Source organism: Telopea speciosissima, chromosome 3 (assembly GCF_018873765.1).
Source record: "Telopea speciosissima isolate NSW1024214 ecotype Mountain lineage chromosome 3, Tspe_v1, whole genome shotgun sequence".
In the NCBI taxonomy this organism is placed as follows: Eukaryota; Viridiplantae; Streptophyta; class Magnoliopsida; order Proteales; family Proteaceae; genus Telopea; species Telopea speciosissima.
In genome coordinates this window covers 68580176-68595236 of record NC_057918.1, presented here as the reverse complement: position 1 = coordinate 68595236, position 15061 = coordinate 68580176, and the positions used below count along the sequence as shown (strand labels likewise).

At 38.1% G+C, this 15061-nt stretch overlaps 1 protein-coding gene across 1 annotated transcript; it reads left to right on the top strand.

Annotated features, from left to right (window-relative positions):
- The first annotated feature begins 3151 nt into the window (after positions 1-3151).
- Positions 3152-5476, top strand: LOC122655460 (pentatricopeptide repeat-containing protein DOT4, chloroplastic-like). The gene is made up of 2 exons (XM_043849655.1): positions 3152-5285; positions 5379-5476. The coding sequence occupies exons 1-2, from the start codon at positions 3152-3154 to the stop codon at positions 5474-5476; spliced, it is 2232 nt and encodes a 743-aa protein (XP_043705590.1).
- The last annotated feature ends 9585 nt before the right edge of the window (positions 5477-15061 follow it).

Here is a 15061-nt window from a genome sequence, read left to right as displayed (position 1 = left end):
ACGGATCCCCAAAAGGTCTCCCATTAATCATTTAAGTATAAGGTTTCGAGTGAAGTGGTTGCGGTGTGGTTTCATGCCCAAATTCGCAACCACATGTAAATCCTAGGAAACCCGGGCCGGGAGCTTTAGTCAAGGTCGGATGCGGATGTGGTTTGAAAAACTGAATCCGAGTGTAAATCCTAGGAAACCAGGGGCCCAGGACGATTTTTAGTCAAGGTCGGATGCGGATGTGGTTTTGAAACAATCCGAGTGTAAATCCGAGCTTCACAGGGGCCTTTTCAGGGAGGTAATTTGTGGTGGTTTCTTGCAGTGCTAAACCACATGTAAATCCTAGCTAACCAGGGGCTTAGGATAGTTTTAGTCAAGGTCGGTTGCGGTGTGGTTTCGAATCGAATCCGAGTGTAAAACCACATACCTGCAACCGAAAATTGAAGGGTTTCTCACTAGGATTCATTTTCCAAGGGGTTTAAAGGTAGGGAGGCTTCAAGAAAGCTTTCTCCTAGGTCCCCGAGGGTTCTAAGACCTCATTAGGTCCATGTATTCCCATGGATTTAAGAGAAAACAAAGAGAACCTAAATTAGGACATAATATGGTAGAAACCTTAAATTTCTTAAATGGAAAGAGATTACTTAGGCTTAGGGCTTGTAATGGAGTGAAATAACTCCACCATAGTCTAGGTTTAGAGGTTCCATCGATTCCTTGGGTTCCAAGAGAACCCTAGGTCGAATTTCTCCCATTTCCCAAACCCCCAAAACCCAAAATAGAAGAAAAGAGATGGGATTGAATGGCTTACCCACCCCAAGGTAGAAGGCTCCATGTTGAGGCTCCAAGAAGTGATCTTCAAACCTCCAACCAAGATTCTCCACCCTTCTTCCTCCTTTTCTCCTTCCTTCTTTCTTCTTTCTCCTTTCTCTCCTCTTTCTCTCTTCCACGATTTAGGCTAGATGGGAGAAGAAATGAAAATGAATCCTTCTCCCCCCCCTTTGTCTTATTTATAGAAAATGGGCCTTGGGTCCTTTAAGTTAAATGGGTCAATAGCTAAATGGGTTGACCCATTGGTTTTAAAAAAAGAACCCACTTGGGGATGGGTCCATCCACCATGGGATTATAAGCCCATCACACGCTCCCTTAAATAAGTGGGACCCACAAATGGAATATTCCCAACTCAACTAAAATAGCCCGGGCGGTTCCAATCTTGACCCGCACTTCGAGGGCATCGAGAGAAAGGGTAAATAAATAAACTTAAGGGCTAGAACTTACTATTTCCTTGTCATGGTTTGTCAATGGTAAGCCCGTATCATGGTCAATAATTTGTAACTGGGTTTGACCATCAGTGAGAACAGCTCACCAGCACGTGGCAGTGATAACCACACGTCACGGGGAAGAAATAATAATTAATTATGACCTGGGGTGCGGGTATAACACCAGCAGCACGCCAAAGCACATGGTGGCCATTAATCCCTTTCTGATCGATCGATCAATCTAGGTATGCGATTGTTGTCCATTGTCATGTTCCATTTCTTATTTGATGTTTATCAGGAATTGAGATTTGATTTTAGAATACAAAGAAATTCCTCCATTATCTAATAGTGACCACGAGTTTGATGGCTTGTTGCTAGAATTCCTCCATCTTCTTTCAATCGAAATTGCCCTTGTAGCTCCATTATCCATGGCAGCCTTCACTTAACACAGCAAGCCATCAAACTCATGGCTTTAATTTGTACGATATCAGTCAAATGAATGGAGCTGAGGATCTGAGGAATGGAAAGTGAAGAGAAAAGGAGGTGGGGGTAGGGGGCTAGGGGGTTACATAATCCAAAAATTGAACCGAGAAAATGAGAGAGGAGATGCAGAGTGAGGCGAGAGAGGACTAGCGTTCATGACCCTGATGACACGGGACGGTGAAGAACAGAGATGAGGGAAAGTTATTAGAGAAGATGAGTTGCAGGTTTGGGAATCTCAATCTCAGTCGCAAGGTACCCTTTCGGATGACCTTCTGATCCTTTCATCCCATGGTGATGATGCTAGAACTGCATCTGAAAGTTCAAGAGTTGTTTGTCTCCGCTGCCCATCTCCCTTCTCACTGAACAACCAAGAATTTAATTGAAAAAAAAAAACAAAAAACAACGAAAAAAAAAACCCTACCTGCTTTTTGGAAGAGAGAAAAGAAGGATATCTAAGGATTGAGAGAAACCTAAATCAAATGGAAGAGGGAAAGGAAGGATATCAGTCAAATAAGAAATAGATCAGGTGAAGGCTGCCATGGATAATAGTTCCTGCGCAGGTTCTGGTTGCCTATAATGGAATGCTCACTCTTACTGTGCTCAAGGAAGAAGTGAAGAAGCCAGAGCTGAAGGCCATTGAAATCTCTGGCTAGGAGTACTCGTTCCGACAAGAGAGAGAGAGAGAGAAAGGAGGAGAGAAAGGGATGCTTGCATCCCATCTTCCCCAATTTGGGGACGATGAGTTGCAGGTGTTTTTTTTTTTCATGTAAAGGCAATTCCGTCAGTTCAAGTCTATTTTTTAATAGTGTTAGTCATGAACTAATGGAATGGACCTATCTGTTACCGTTTGCAAACCTCAAGGGGGTACGCAGAATTTTCCAAACCTGGGGGTTAAAAATATCCTTTCGTTAAACCTCAGGGGGTATGTGAAAATTTTCCTTGAAATAAATATCATTCCAGAACAACCCCTGAGACTAGTTGGGTAGACAAGTTCTCAGGGTCAAGTTAAGAGAGTGGAACCATCAAAGTCAAAGACGGATAGCTTGTTTTATCACTCTCCACTGCCCAAAATTGCTTCTCCCAGTCCTACCCACTTCAATCACTTCCACGCACGAGTCCTTCTCTCAATCACCTCCACAATCTCATCCAAAAGAACATCGAAAGAATTCATCAAACGTCGTCTCTCGTCCTTCTCATGGAACTCCCTCATCAAAGAATTCACTGCAGATCGTCGATTCTTACAGACCCTTTTCATCTTCAAGAAACTACTCCTTACAATCGACTCAAAGCCCGACTGCTTTACCTTCCCTCCGCTTCTCAAGGCCTGCTCTGGCCTTCCTGCTCCTGGCACGGGCTTGGGACTTCATGGTTACCTGATAAAATGTGGGTTTGAAAGTCAGACAGCGATTGCCAACTCTCTTTTGTCAATGTATTCGAAAATTGGAAGAACTCAAGATGCTGTCTTGGTGTTCGAAGAAATGCCCATGAGAGATGCAGTATCATACAATACGATGATCAATGGTTTTGGGTCAAATGGGTTTTATGAGGAGGTGATGATGGTTTTTTATCAGATACTCAAGTCGGGTTTCTTACCAAATATGGAATCTGTTTCCCATGCAATCATGGCTTGTGGTGAACTGAAGTGCATGTCAATGGGGTTGTTGATTCATTGTTTTGTGATTCAAAAAGGCTTTTACTCGGATGTTGCCATTGTTAATTCATTGATTTCGATGTATGTTAAAGCAGGTAGGCTTGAGATAGGGCGTCATATTTTTTATGAAATGCAAAAGAGAGATCTAGTATCTTGGAATTCGTTGATCACCGGGTATGCACGGAATGGTGATTGGTTTGAAGCAGTTGACCTTTTCTTAACCATGCAGAAGGTTGAAAGTTTTACTCCAAGTCCAGTGACCTTCTTGGGTTTGGTAATAGCTTGTGGGCAGGCTAGAAATCTTTATATGGGGGAGAGTATACATGGCTTGTTGATCCACATGGGCCTGTTATCTGATTTTCGGTTAGGAACCTCAATTGTTGACATGTATTCGAAATGTGGGAGAGTTGATTGTGCTCGAAGCATATTTGACGTTGACTTGTCGGAAAGAAGCTTGGTTTCATGGAATTCACTGATTGCAGGGTATTCACAGAATGGGTATGATTATGATGCAGTGTTGCTGTTTGAACAGATGCTATTAGACACACATGTTAAGCCTGATTCAATCACCATTGCTAATGTTATTCCTGCATATGCAAGCTTAGCAGACCTGAGAAGCGTTAGTACAGTCCATGGAATTGTTATCAAGAGAGGTCTTGAGTTGGAAAGTGATACTGTTTTGGGCACTGCAATGGTTGATGCATATGGCAAGTGTTTAGATATTGAATCTGCTACCTCTTTGTTTGCCTCCATGCGGAAATTCAATGTTGCTACTTGGAATGCATTGATTTCAGGGTACAATCTGAGCCAGCATGCTAACTGGGGCTTATCACTTTTTCTTGAAATGCTTCAGAGTGAGGTCTTGCCAGATTCAATCACCATGGTGATGCTGTTTCAATCATGTGGTGTATTTGGATCTCTAAAACAAGGAAGTATGCTTCATTGCCATTGCCTTTCTAGAGGTTTTGATTCACATATCACTGTTGGGAATGCCATTATAGACATGTACATGAGATTTGGGGGTGTAACTACTTCAGTGGTGCTTTTCAACATTATGCCTTCAAAGAATGTAATCACATGGAACACAATGCTTTGTGGATATGTCAAGAATGGTCTATCAACCCTGGCACTGAAATTGTTTCACCAAATGCAGTTGGAAAACCATCCTAAAGTGGACCCAGTCACAATGATCTCCATTATTCAGGCCTCTACTACCATTTCAGCTGGTCAAGGTGCTGAAATGATGCATGGTTTTGCTTTGAAAATTGGCTTTGACTCGGACACTATGGTTGGCAATTCATTGGTTGATGCTTATGCAAAGAATGGTTTTATAGTCAATGCAAGGTCCTTGTTTGAGCAGATGGGTCGGTCAAGAGATCAAAGTTCCTGGAACACGATGATTGCAGGTTGTGGAGTGAATGGACAAGGAGAAGAGGCTTGTTCACTCCTCTTTCAAATGGAAGAAGATGGCTTTAAACCGAATCCAATCACTTTTATATCTTTACTGTCTTCTTGCAGTCACTCGGGCCTTGTCAAGGAGGGGTGCAGCTATTTTTATTTGATGATGACAAAATATGGAATCCAGCCATCTTTAGAGCATTGGACATGCATTATTGATATGTTTGGACGGGCTGGGAGACTAGAAGAAGCATATCAGTTGATTAAATATGGGTTTCAGTGTAATCTCTTATCAGATTGTGATGCCATCTGGGGAGCCCTCTTGAGCTCCTGTAGGGAAAATATGAATATGGAACTTGGAACACTCGCAGCGGAACAGCTTTCCAGACTGGCTCCACAAAACTGTGGGTATTACACATTGCTATCAAATTTGTATGCCTCTGTGAATAGATGGGATGAAGCAGAGAAGGTGAGAAGAGTGTTTGACAATGGGAAACTAGTGAAGAAACCAGGTATTAGCATGGTAATGGTATGATACAGCCTTAGATGTCGTAATGAATCATTATTCTGGTCATGAGACTATTTCATTTACTCTCCTTATCCAGTGTTCTTCCTCTTGGATAGATTGCTCATGGAGCCAAATTTTCAGGCTTCCAACTATGTAGGACTAAAGAATACCATATTCTTGACTCTTCACTTGTAGTCTTTGTAGAGAATAACCAAAATGAAAGACCATTTGATACTTTCTTTCGCTCTCTTTTTTGCGGGGAGGGTGTGTTAAGTCCATTCTCACGGTTCTACCTACGGTTTCACATGGAGAAAAACATCAATCTTGTTCAAAATGAATAAACGCTGAAGGTGCCAGCAAGCTCAGCTGGTAAGATCGCTTGCTAGTTGTAGCAGAGACCTAGAAACCACCTTCACATGGAAGGGGGGGGGGGTAGGGATTGGGGGGTTGGGTTGGTGGGACTTGTATGTTAGGATGTTTTGGTTGCGTGGTTCCTGTGTGAAGTGTGGTTTTGATTTCAAACATGGTTATCCATTTTAGTTTCGTTTCCATTTCATCTCCATTTTTACAGTGGTCTCTTGCAATACTTTTCATGTGGACAGGAAACTGCAAGGAAGTTGCCGATGAGTACATCGAATGCGAGATCATGGTATAAACCCTCAAACTAATTTTGCTGAATATATTCTGTTTCTTCAATGCTTTACATGCTTTAACTTTTAAATTTTAAATCACGACCTGTATTGTTGAATGAAATGAATGCTATTAAATTTCAATAATAATAGTTTTGATTTGGCTCCATAGATTCTTCTGATCGATTTAATTTTTGCTTGAGCGGAAAACTTATCGGCATTTGCTCTACAATATGCTGAACTGAGAAATTTATAGGGAGATATAGCGCTTACTATGAATTTCAGTTAATAGAGGTTTTGCTTGACCTGAATGATTTCTCCATCTTGTGAATATGTTAAATGGAAATGCTTAGCTGCTTTGACTAATGCGTTGACTTTTTCCTTTACTTATTTTCTATTCTTCATTCTTTTACTGTCATAGCCTCTATCGGGTCCATGTAGCCGACCCCATTTAGTTGGGATAAGGTTATGATTGTTGTTGTTGGAAATGCTTAGCTGCCTCCATTGTTAGTCTTCATAGTGGGTTGTGAAAGCTTCAGTCAAAGTAAAACTTTTAAGTATTTTGGTCTTGACCATATAATGATTTTATTGAAATTGAACTAGCATAGAGGTTCCTGCAAGACTACCTTTCGAGGCTGCAGGTCTCTGGACTGAAATTTGTTGTCGTGTATAATTTTTTAACATCAATATTATTTGAAATCTTGCAGGGAATATTGTGGAAGACTGGTTACACACACAAGGATTTTATATTTTTACTTTCCATATTCTCTTGAAAAAGAAGGGCGTAGCCAGTGCATGATCCTGCAATTGCGGGGTCGGGTCGGGGGAGGATCATAATGTACGCAGTATTACCCCTGCTTTTCGCAGAGAGGCTGTTTCCAACCATATTCTCTTGAAAAATGAAGTGAAATATGTGTATATTTGCATAAAGCAGATAATCTGTGGTTACTTATGAAAACTGTATGAAAATAAGTTATGTATGGTACAGAGAGGAATCTCCGAATTTTACTTCCATTTGCTGTCTTGCTCTTAAAAATACTTATATGTATATATTTGTGAAAAGCAAATAATTTGTGTACATAGAGGGCAGCTGTTAGTGTAGCTGACTTGAGGCTAGTGCAATAGAGCCCAACCCCTAGAGGTTTCGAGTTTGAGACCTCCCTCTTGTTCCTCGGCTAGTTTAGGATCTCCTCCACCACTTCCACCAAAAAAAATTATAATTTTTGTATTACTCATGAAACGGTATTGGAAAGTTGACATTCTATCAGGAAGAGTTTTTCACCACCCACGGTGAAGAGAATCAAGGGTCGTGATTTCCCCTCCCCCTACAATACAAAGTCTGAAATGCCCTTCCTACCAACACTCCCATGTGTCTATCTCTCTCTTCCTCAAAACAAGGGGTAGAGGTGTCTTTTCAAATGGGCAGGAGAGAGATAGCCTCATGGGAGTGCTAGCGTAGGCCACACTTCCGAATAGAGTTTTTTTTCTCATAAAAGAATTAGAAAATTGAGTCTTGAACTAGTGGGCGAATTTCTTTCACCTTCTTCTCTTCTATGCAAGGATGTAGAACGACATTACGTGTACCTACATGGTCGTTCCTTTCAACTGTTGGATGGGGGTTGGGATGTGAAGGGAAGGGGGTGGGGGGACAAGACAGAAGTGTAATACCACATTTACCACATCCTCCTCTCTCCACCATTCAATGGTTTAAGGCACGATCGTATACATGCATGGTTGTGCATAAAACTTTTTGCCAACATTAAATTAGGTTAGTATTTATATGTTTATGTAATATTAATTTTTTTAACTAGTCTAAGCCATGCCAAAAAGATATTTTCAGGGAAGTTTTTGTTAGGGTTAGGGTTTAAGCACAAGGTTGTTTAAAGCATTACACCCTGAGTATCTAGTTTGGAATACCCAGACTGTTGCCTCCAGCTAGTATTTATAGGAAAACTAAGGTTTAGGTCAGATGGGTTAGTTACTAGATTGCCCCTCACAGTCTAAGCATTAATACAAGTAGGATTATATTAGAACATATGAAGGGATATTACATAAATACCCTTACAATCTCCTCCTATGTTCTACATATATCCATTACATATGTATAAGAACCATTATTCAATCAGTAATTGAATCAATATAAATTGAATATCAATAATCCAATAAATCAAATAAGTAATAAGTAAACTTCAAGAAATAAAACTAGGGTTTTAGATAAAAAACTAAACCCAACAATATATCCGAAGTTCCACATGCAAGTGGCTAAACCAAAAGAAATAATCAAAAGGAAAAGTCCTTGCAATCCATGTGACTTTACTCATCAAGTAAGTCATCTTCATCGAGATCTAGATTCAACCGTTCTCCTCCATCTTCGTCATTCTCTGTAATTTGTCAAATTTAAATTTCATAAGATAATATGAATTCAATCATTTGCACAATAGTATCTAATTCAACAATAAGAACTTAGTACATTTCATATATGGCTGAAGGTAAATAAAAAAACAATAAGCATCATCATCAAGTTTCTTTACAAGAACTCGATCCTATATAGTCTCTATCATAAGGACCATACCATGTTTCCATTTGGAATACTGTGTTCGTCATATCAGTCATAGATTTATGTTGTATCATCAAATTTGGAATGGTACATCATACTATGAAAGACATGTCATCAAATTTGGAATGACATAAAGACTAGCACAATATCATTGAAACATATCAGACATTTTCCATATTCCTTTATGGAATAACAAAGTAAGAAAACTTCACATGAAAATTTGTTACACCATCAAATTTGGAATGATTTCACAAACCCCCATACTTAGTAACCTAACTAAGTTATCTGAAACATGTAAATTGTCCTGAATGCTTACCAAGGTTAGATGAGATTCGAATAATTCAAAATAATACTTGGTTAGGTTAAGACCTAACTAAATGGTCTTTAACCCCATCTCCCCCGTAGTTTTGAATGTTCGATCTTTGTTCAATCCCTTTGTAAGGGCATCTGCCATATTATCTTTCGATCTCACATCAATCAAAGTTATAATCCCTTGTTCTGTTCTATAATTCAGCATGGCCTGTTTCAGCCTGATGTGGCTCCTCTTACCATTAAAGAGTGAGTTATTCACAATCGTCTTTGTTGCTTGATTATCACAGAATATAGATATAGAGCTTAATTTGAAACTCTTCAATGGAATATCTATGATCAGATCATTTATCCACTCTGCTTGATCTCCCGCAGAAGCTAGAGCATAAAGCTCTGATTCCATAGATGACAGAGCAATACCAATCTGTCTCTTGGATTTTCATGTTACAGTTGCTCTTCCTATTGTAAATACATAACCACTAATGGATCCACTGTCTCCCAAATCTAAGCACCAAGATGCATCAGAATATCCTTCCAATGTTGAAGGATGTCCAATATAACATTGAGCATAACCAAGAGTACCCTTAAGGTATCTCATCAGCCTTATCAAGGCATCCCAATGCTCTTTTCTAGGATTACTAGTGAAACGACTCAGCATGCCTACCGTAAAGGCTATGTCTGGCCTAGTGCAACTCATTGCATACATGAGACTACCAATCAGTTTGGAATATTCTAACTGATTTACGGTGTCGTCTATGTTAGGTTTCAACCGTTTGTTATAATCATAGGGTGTCTCAATCGGTTTACAATCACTGTATCCCCAACTAGAAAGTAGCTTCTCAATGTAATGAGTCTGACTAAGGGTGATCCCTTGCTCACTGAAGCTTACTTTCATCCCAAGAATGGTGTCTACCACACCAAGATCTTTTATGTCGAATTCTTTGGACAAGGTTTCTTTAATGTCACTCACTACAGAGAGATCAGAACCTAGAATCAACATGTTATCTATATACAAGCAAATAATCACGACCTTGTTTGACTCAGACAAAAAATAAAGGCACTTATCCGAGTTGCTGGTTTGAAAACCAAGGCTCTTTACTGTCTTGTCAAACTTCTCATGCCATATTTTAGGTGCTTGTTTAAGACCATAGAGAGATTTGTTTAATTTACAAACTTTTTTTTCAAAACCTTCCATGACAAACCCTTCAGATTTGATTCATGTAGATTTCTTCTGTTAGGTCTCCATTAAGGAAAGTCGTTTTTACATCCATTTGATGCACAACATTGTGCTCAATAGATGCTATGGCAAGAAGAATCCTTATCATTGTCAAATGGCAGACCGGGGAGTAGATGTCAAAATAATCTATCCCTCTCACCTGTTATAGCCCTTAGCTACTAACTGTGCTTTATACCTGGTTATAGACCCATCCGGATTAAGTTTCTTCTTCAGTCCCCACTTACACTTTATTGTCTTGGCCCCTCTAGGCAGATCAACAAGGTGCCAGGTCTCATTCTGCATTAAAGAGCTCATTTCCTTATTAATGGCTTCTTTCCATAACAGTGAGTCCCTAGATCTCATCGCTTCCTTATAGATGGATGGATCAGCTTCTAAATGGTAGGTCACAAAATCCTTACCAAAATTCTTGGGTACTCGATCTCTAGTAGATACTCTTCTAGATTCTGATTCAAGGAGCATTGTGGGAGTAGTGTCAGAAACAATTGGTTCAGATTCCAAAGGTGAATCTATAACCACTTCAGTCAGACCAGGCAAGGTCAGACATTTATCTCTAAGAAATTTATCCTCAAAGAATATAGCATCCCTAGATTCTATCACCACATTGGTTGATAGATCCAAAAATCGATCTGCAGCGCTGTCTTCTGCACAACCTAGATATACACAAGTGTTTGTTCTAGGTCCCATCTTAGGTCTCCTAGGGTCTTGTGTCCTAACATAAGCTATACAGCCCCAAACTTTAAGAGTGTCATATCTATAGGGATGGTTATGCCATAGTTCATAAGGTGTAGAAGTCAGTTTTGAATGTGGTAGTCTATTTAGAATGTGATTTGCAGTCAACACTGCTTCTCCTCAATAGCAAGAGGGCATGCCAGCTATCAATAACATGGAGTTTAACATCTCTGTTAACGTCCTATTTTTTCTTTTAGCTATGTCATTTGATTGAGGTGAGTAAGGAGCAGTAGTTTTAAGGATTATGCCCGCAGAGGCACAGAATTCCTTGAACTCTGTCAATTTGTATTCTCCTCCCCTATCACTTCTAAATCTCTTAATTTTCAAGCTCATTTGATTTTTTACTCTATTCTTGAAAATCTTCAAATTTTCAAATGCTTCATCTTTAGATTTTAACAGGTATAAATGACAATATCTAGAAAAATCGTCTATAAATGTTATCAAATACTTCCGACCTCCTCTAGTTGTGTAGCTTTTAAAGTCACAAATGTCAGAATGTATAAGTTCAAGAAGTTGAGTGCTCCTAGAAGCCGGTCTGAAAGATTTTTTAGTTATTTTGGTTTGAGTACACACTTCATATCTGTTAAATCTAATTGAAGTGGCTAGTGGTAAATTATGAGTTTTAGCTAGTTTGAGCATTTTCCTATAGTTCACATGTCCTAACCTATAGTGTAGTATTTTGGGATCAAGTGAATTATGATTAACCTGGTTTATTGTCTCATTAGCTAAACTCAACCTAAACATACCATTCAAATTATAAGCACATCTAAAATAAAAAGAGTTAACAGACAATGTTACTTTACCACTACTAAAAGTAATAGACATGCCAGCATCAAGCAAAATTCCAATTGAAATTAAATTCTTTTCAAAACCAGGAAAAATTTTAACATTTTTCAAAGTAAGTATTTTACCTGATGAAAGAACCAAGTTTGCTGTCCCTTATTGTATCACTTTCACGACGTCTTCATTTGCAACAGTGACAACCTCTGCTACTTGAACAATATCAGTTAGTAGGTCCTTGTTATTGCAAACATGACAAGTCGCTCCAGAATCTAACCACCAATCTGAAGAAGTACTGGCCAACCCCTTACCCTTGCCAACCATGGCAACAAAGTTAGTAGGCTTAGTGTTGTCCACCAGCATGTGAACTTCCTTTTGTGGTGTGTCAGTGTTCTCTTTCTTAGGACCCTTACACTCAGATGCATAGTAACTCCACTTTTACAGTTGCGGCACTTGCCCTTCTTTTTAAAATTAATCTTTTTGGCCTCCAACTGTTGGGGTTCTTTCTTAGGTGGCTTAGACTGCCTAGGATTTTTCTTGGATTGTGAAACTAAATTGGCAGATGCCTGTTGTTGTTTCACCATCTCCAAGTTATTCCTGGTTCTGTTCTCATCTTCGATTCTAATGAACCGTTTGAGATCATCTAGCCCCACTTATGTCTTCTTCCTATGCATCTCAGCTTTAAAGGAATGCCAGGTAGAGGGTAACTTAAAAATAATTGCACCTACTAAGAATGCATCAACAACAGGGATGTTTTCTTGGTTCAGTTTTGTTCTCAAGTTCTCAAAGTCTGTTACTTGTGGAAGTATTTCTTTGTCTTCTTGAAACTTGAAGTCCATAAACTTGTCAACCAAGTGAGTCTTTGATAGGTCCTCCTCCTTTTTGAATTGGGCTTCTAGGTTTTCCAAAATCTCTTTTGTAGTCTCATATTTACTATAGGTCTCTGCCAGCCTATCTGACAGGCAGTTCAATAGGTAGTCTTTGCAAAAGTCCTCATCACTTATCCATTGGGCTTCAGTTAGGTCTGTACAATCAGAAAATTTATTTACTACAGTGTAGAAAATATTGAGGTACTTCAGTCCAAACTGAGTCCTCCTTTTCCAAAAACTGAACTCAGAGCTACTAAAGCTTTCCAATTTGATCATCTCAATTGGAACAGCATGTTTCTCCATTGCTATGTGATTTGTTTATATACCCAAGCAAAAAATTCAAATAAAAATAAATGCTTCAAAGAACAATCACACCTGAGATGAAGAACCCTGGATTTAGGCGACGAAGGAAAGAATCGCAAAATTACAGTGGTGTCGACTTTGATGCGATGTTGACTGCTCGCGGGTAGTGGCCAAACCCAAGAAGAGAAAACTTTTTGCCAAAGCTGTTTTTTTTTTTTTCTCAAGCAACCAAAAGGTTGGTACGGATAAAAATTGCTGCCAAGAGGTAATCTTCCAAAAAGCATCCAAAACTGGTTTGATTTGTTTTTTTTTTTTTTATTAAAAAAAAAAAATCAATAACAATTAATGCTTTGTGAGAAGCATTCTGTCAAACCAGTCATCCTCAATTCCCTTTTGTTTCTTTCTCCGTTAAGGCAACTTTGACTAAAGCTTTGAATAATACAGCAAACCTGCTTTGTAATCAATCAATCAACACCACGGCTGAAACTTCAAAGTGATTGAGACTCAAAATCGATCTCTCAAAATCGATATGGTTTATAGTTTTTGCAGTCAATGCGAGGAGAATATTAAATCGAAGACAAAAAAACTTGATCAGATCGTGAAATTAATTCCTTGAATCTGATCACCAAAAAGCCGATCAAGCAAAACTCCAAAGTCGATCAGAAAATCAGAATTGTGTTGAAGTCGAACGTTAATCCGAAATCCAAAGCAGATCTTGATCGCAAGGAAAAGAAAAACTTAATGCTTTAAGATTATTAGCGTTAGGGTTTAAGCACAAGATTGCTTAAAGCATTACACCCTGAGTATCTATTTTGGAATACCCAGACTGCTACCTCCAGCTAGTATTTATAGGAAAACTAGAGTTTAGGTTAGATGGGCTAATTATTAGATTGCCCCTCACAGCCTAAGTATTAATACAAATAGGATTATATTAGAATATATGAAGGGATATTACATAAATACCCTTACAGTTTTGGCTGGCAGTGAGGATGTGTGCCAGCTAATTGATCCCGGTGAGATTGGTTTGGGAGGAGATAGTATTAGTGTTGGACCCAAGGATCACTATGTGAGAAGGCGTGCATATTCTTTCCCAGTCTGGCGTCTTGGTTTTCTTTTCCCATTAGTTAATACATTTATATTTCTTTTGGGAGAATTTTTTTTTATTCTCGCAAGACTAAAGAGTTTCTGTAGTTCTGCACCAATATTTCTCATATGGTAGATTGGATAGAGTTGAAATTATGTGGATAGGAAGGTCTCAAAGTCTCTTGTTCACATGTCAAGTTTCATTCAACACTAAGTTGGTCAAATAGCAAAATAAAGCTTTAAAATTTTTGATAATAAAATAAAGTTTTTCTCAAAAGAAAACAACTTAAAAAATAGGAATATATCAATACATGGGGGTATATGGTGGAATTTGAGATTGAAATTCAACATAAGATCAATCTAAATCATTTTCTAGACATCAATATAGTTGAAATTGCCACATCAACATTTCATATGAGAAAAAAAAAAAAAAAAAAAAACAAAATAGTCTAGAAAAAACCCTCTAGGCTATCTACATAAACTTTTGCTATTTCACTTTTTTTTTGCCCAGCCCGTTATATTTCTCTAAGATATAGGAAGAGTCTAAATTAAGTTTGCACAAGCATGCTCTACTTATTGCTTTCATATGTTTTTGGTTCTAGAAAGGAAACCTGAATGTATTAATTGCGTTCTAAACATATTAACTTCTCTTTGGCCTTCATATAATTAGTTTTTTTTTGTTTTTTTGTTTTTTTTATGAAATCATAAACTTATGCTATTGCCACGAGATTAATTTATTTCCTCTTGTTAACGTTCAAATCATGTATTAACATTCAGTCAAATGGGATATGCAATATCTCTCCTTATTTTAGGGAAAAAGAAGAAGAGAAGAAAATTAAAGAAGAAATATTTGTATGTTGTAAAACTATGAACTCACTTTTCAACCACTTCTTGTGCTTATCTTGAATTGAATAAAGCATCAAATGTATCAATAACCAATACCATTGTATAAGGATAAAAATTTGCATGCAAAGATGTGGAAAGTAGTCAAAGAATCCCCTTCCAAAAAAACAAAAAGTATTTTTTTATTTTATTAATATTAATAATTGTATGTTGGATTCAGAAATATAAGGGATGATCCACGCTCTACTAAATCCACAATATGATATTGAACAAATGCAAATAAAAAGAACCATTTAGGACTTTCATTTTATGATAAGTATTGATATTTAGAGGAAATGAATGTTTAGCTTTGATAAGTCATCACCTTCATTTTTTTTTTATAAGAGATCCAAAAATTATATTAAGAAGAGAGGAAAAAAAAAGAAGATGTAAAAATTAACT

Bases quoted from the DNA above. Each gene is read 5' to 3' on its own strand.
- LOC122655460 (XM_043849655.1), top strand. From the start codon at position 3,152: ATGTATTCGAAAATTGGAAGAACTCAAGATGCTGTCTTGGTGTTCGAA. The intron at 5,286-5,378 runs GTATTAGCATGG...CTCCTTATCCAG, and splicing joins GAAACTAGTGAAGAAACCAG to TGTTCTTCCTCTTGGATAGA.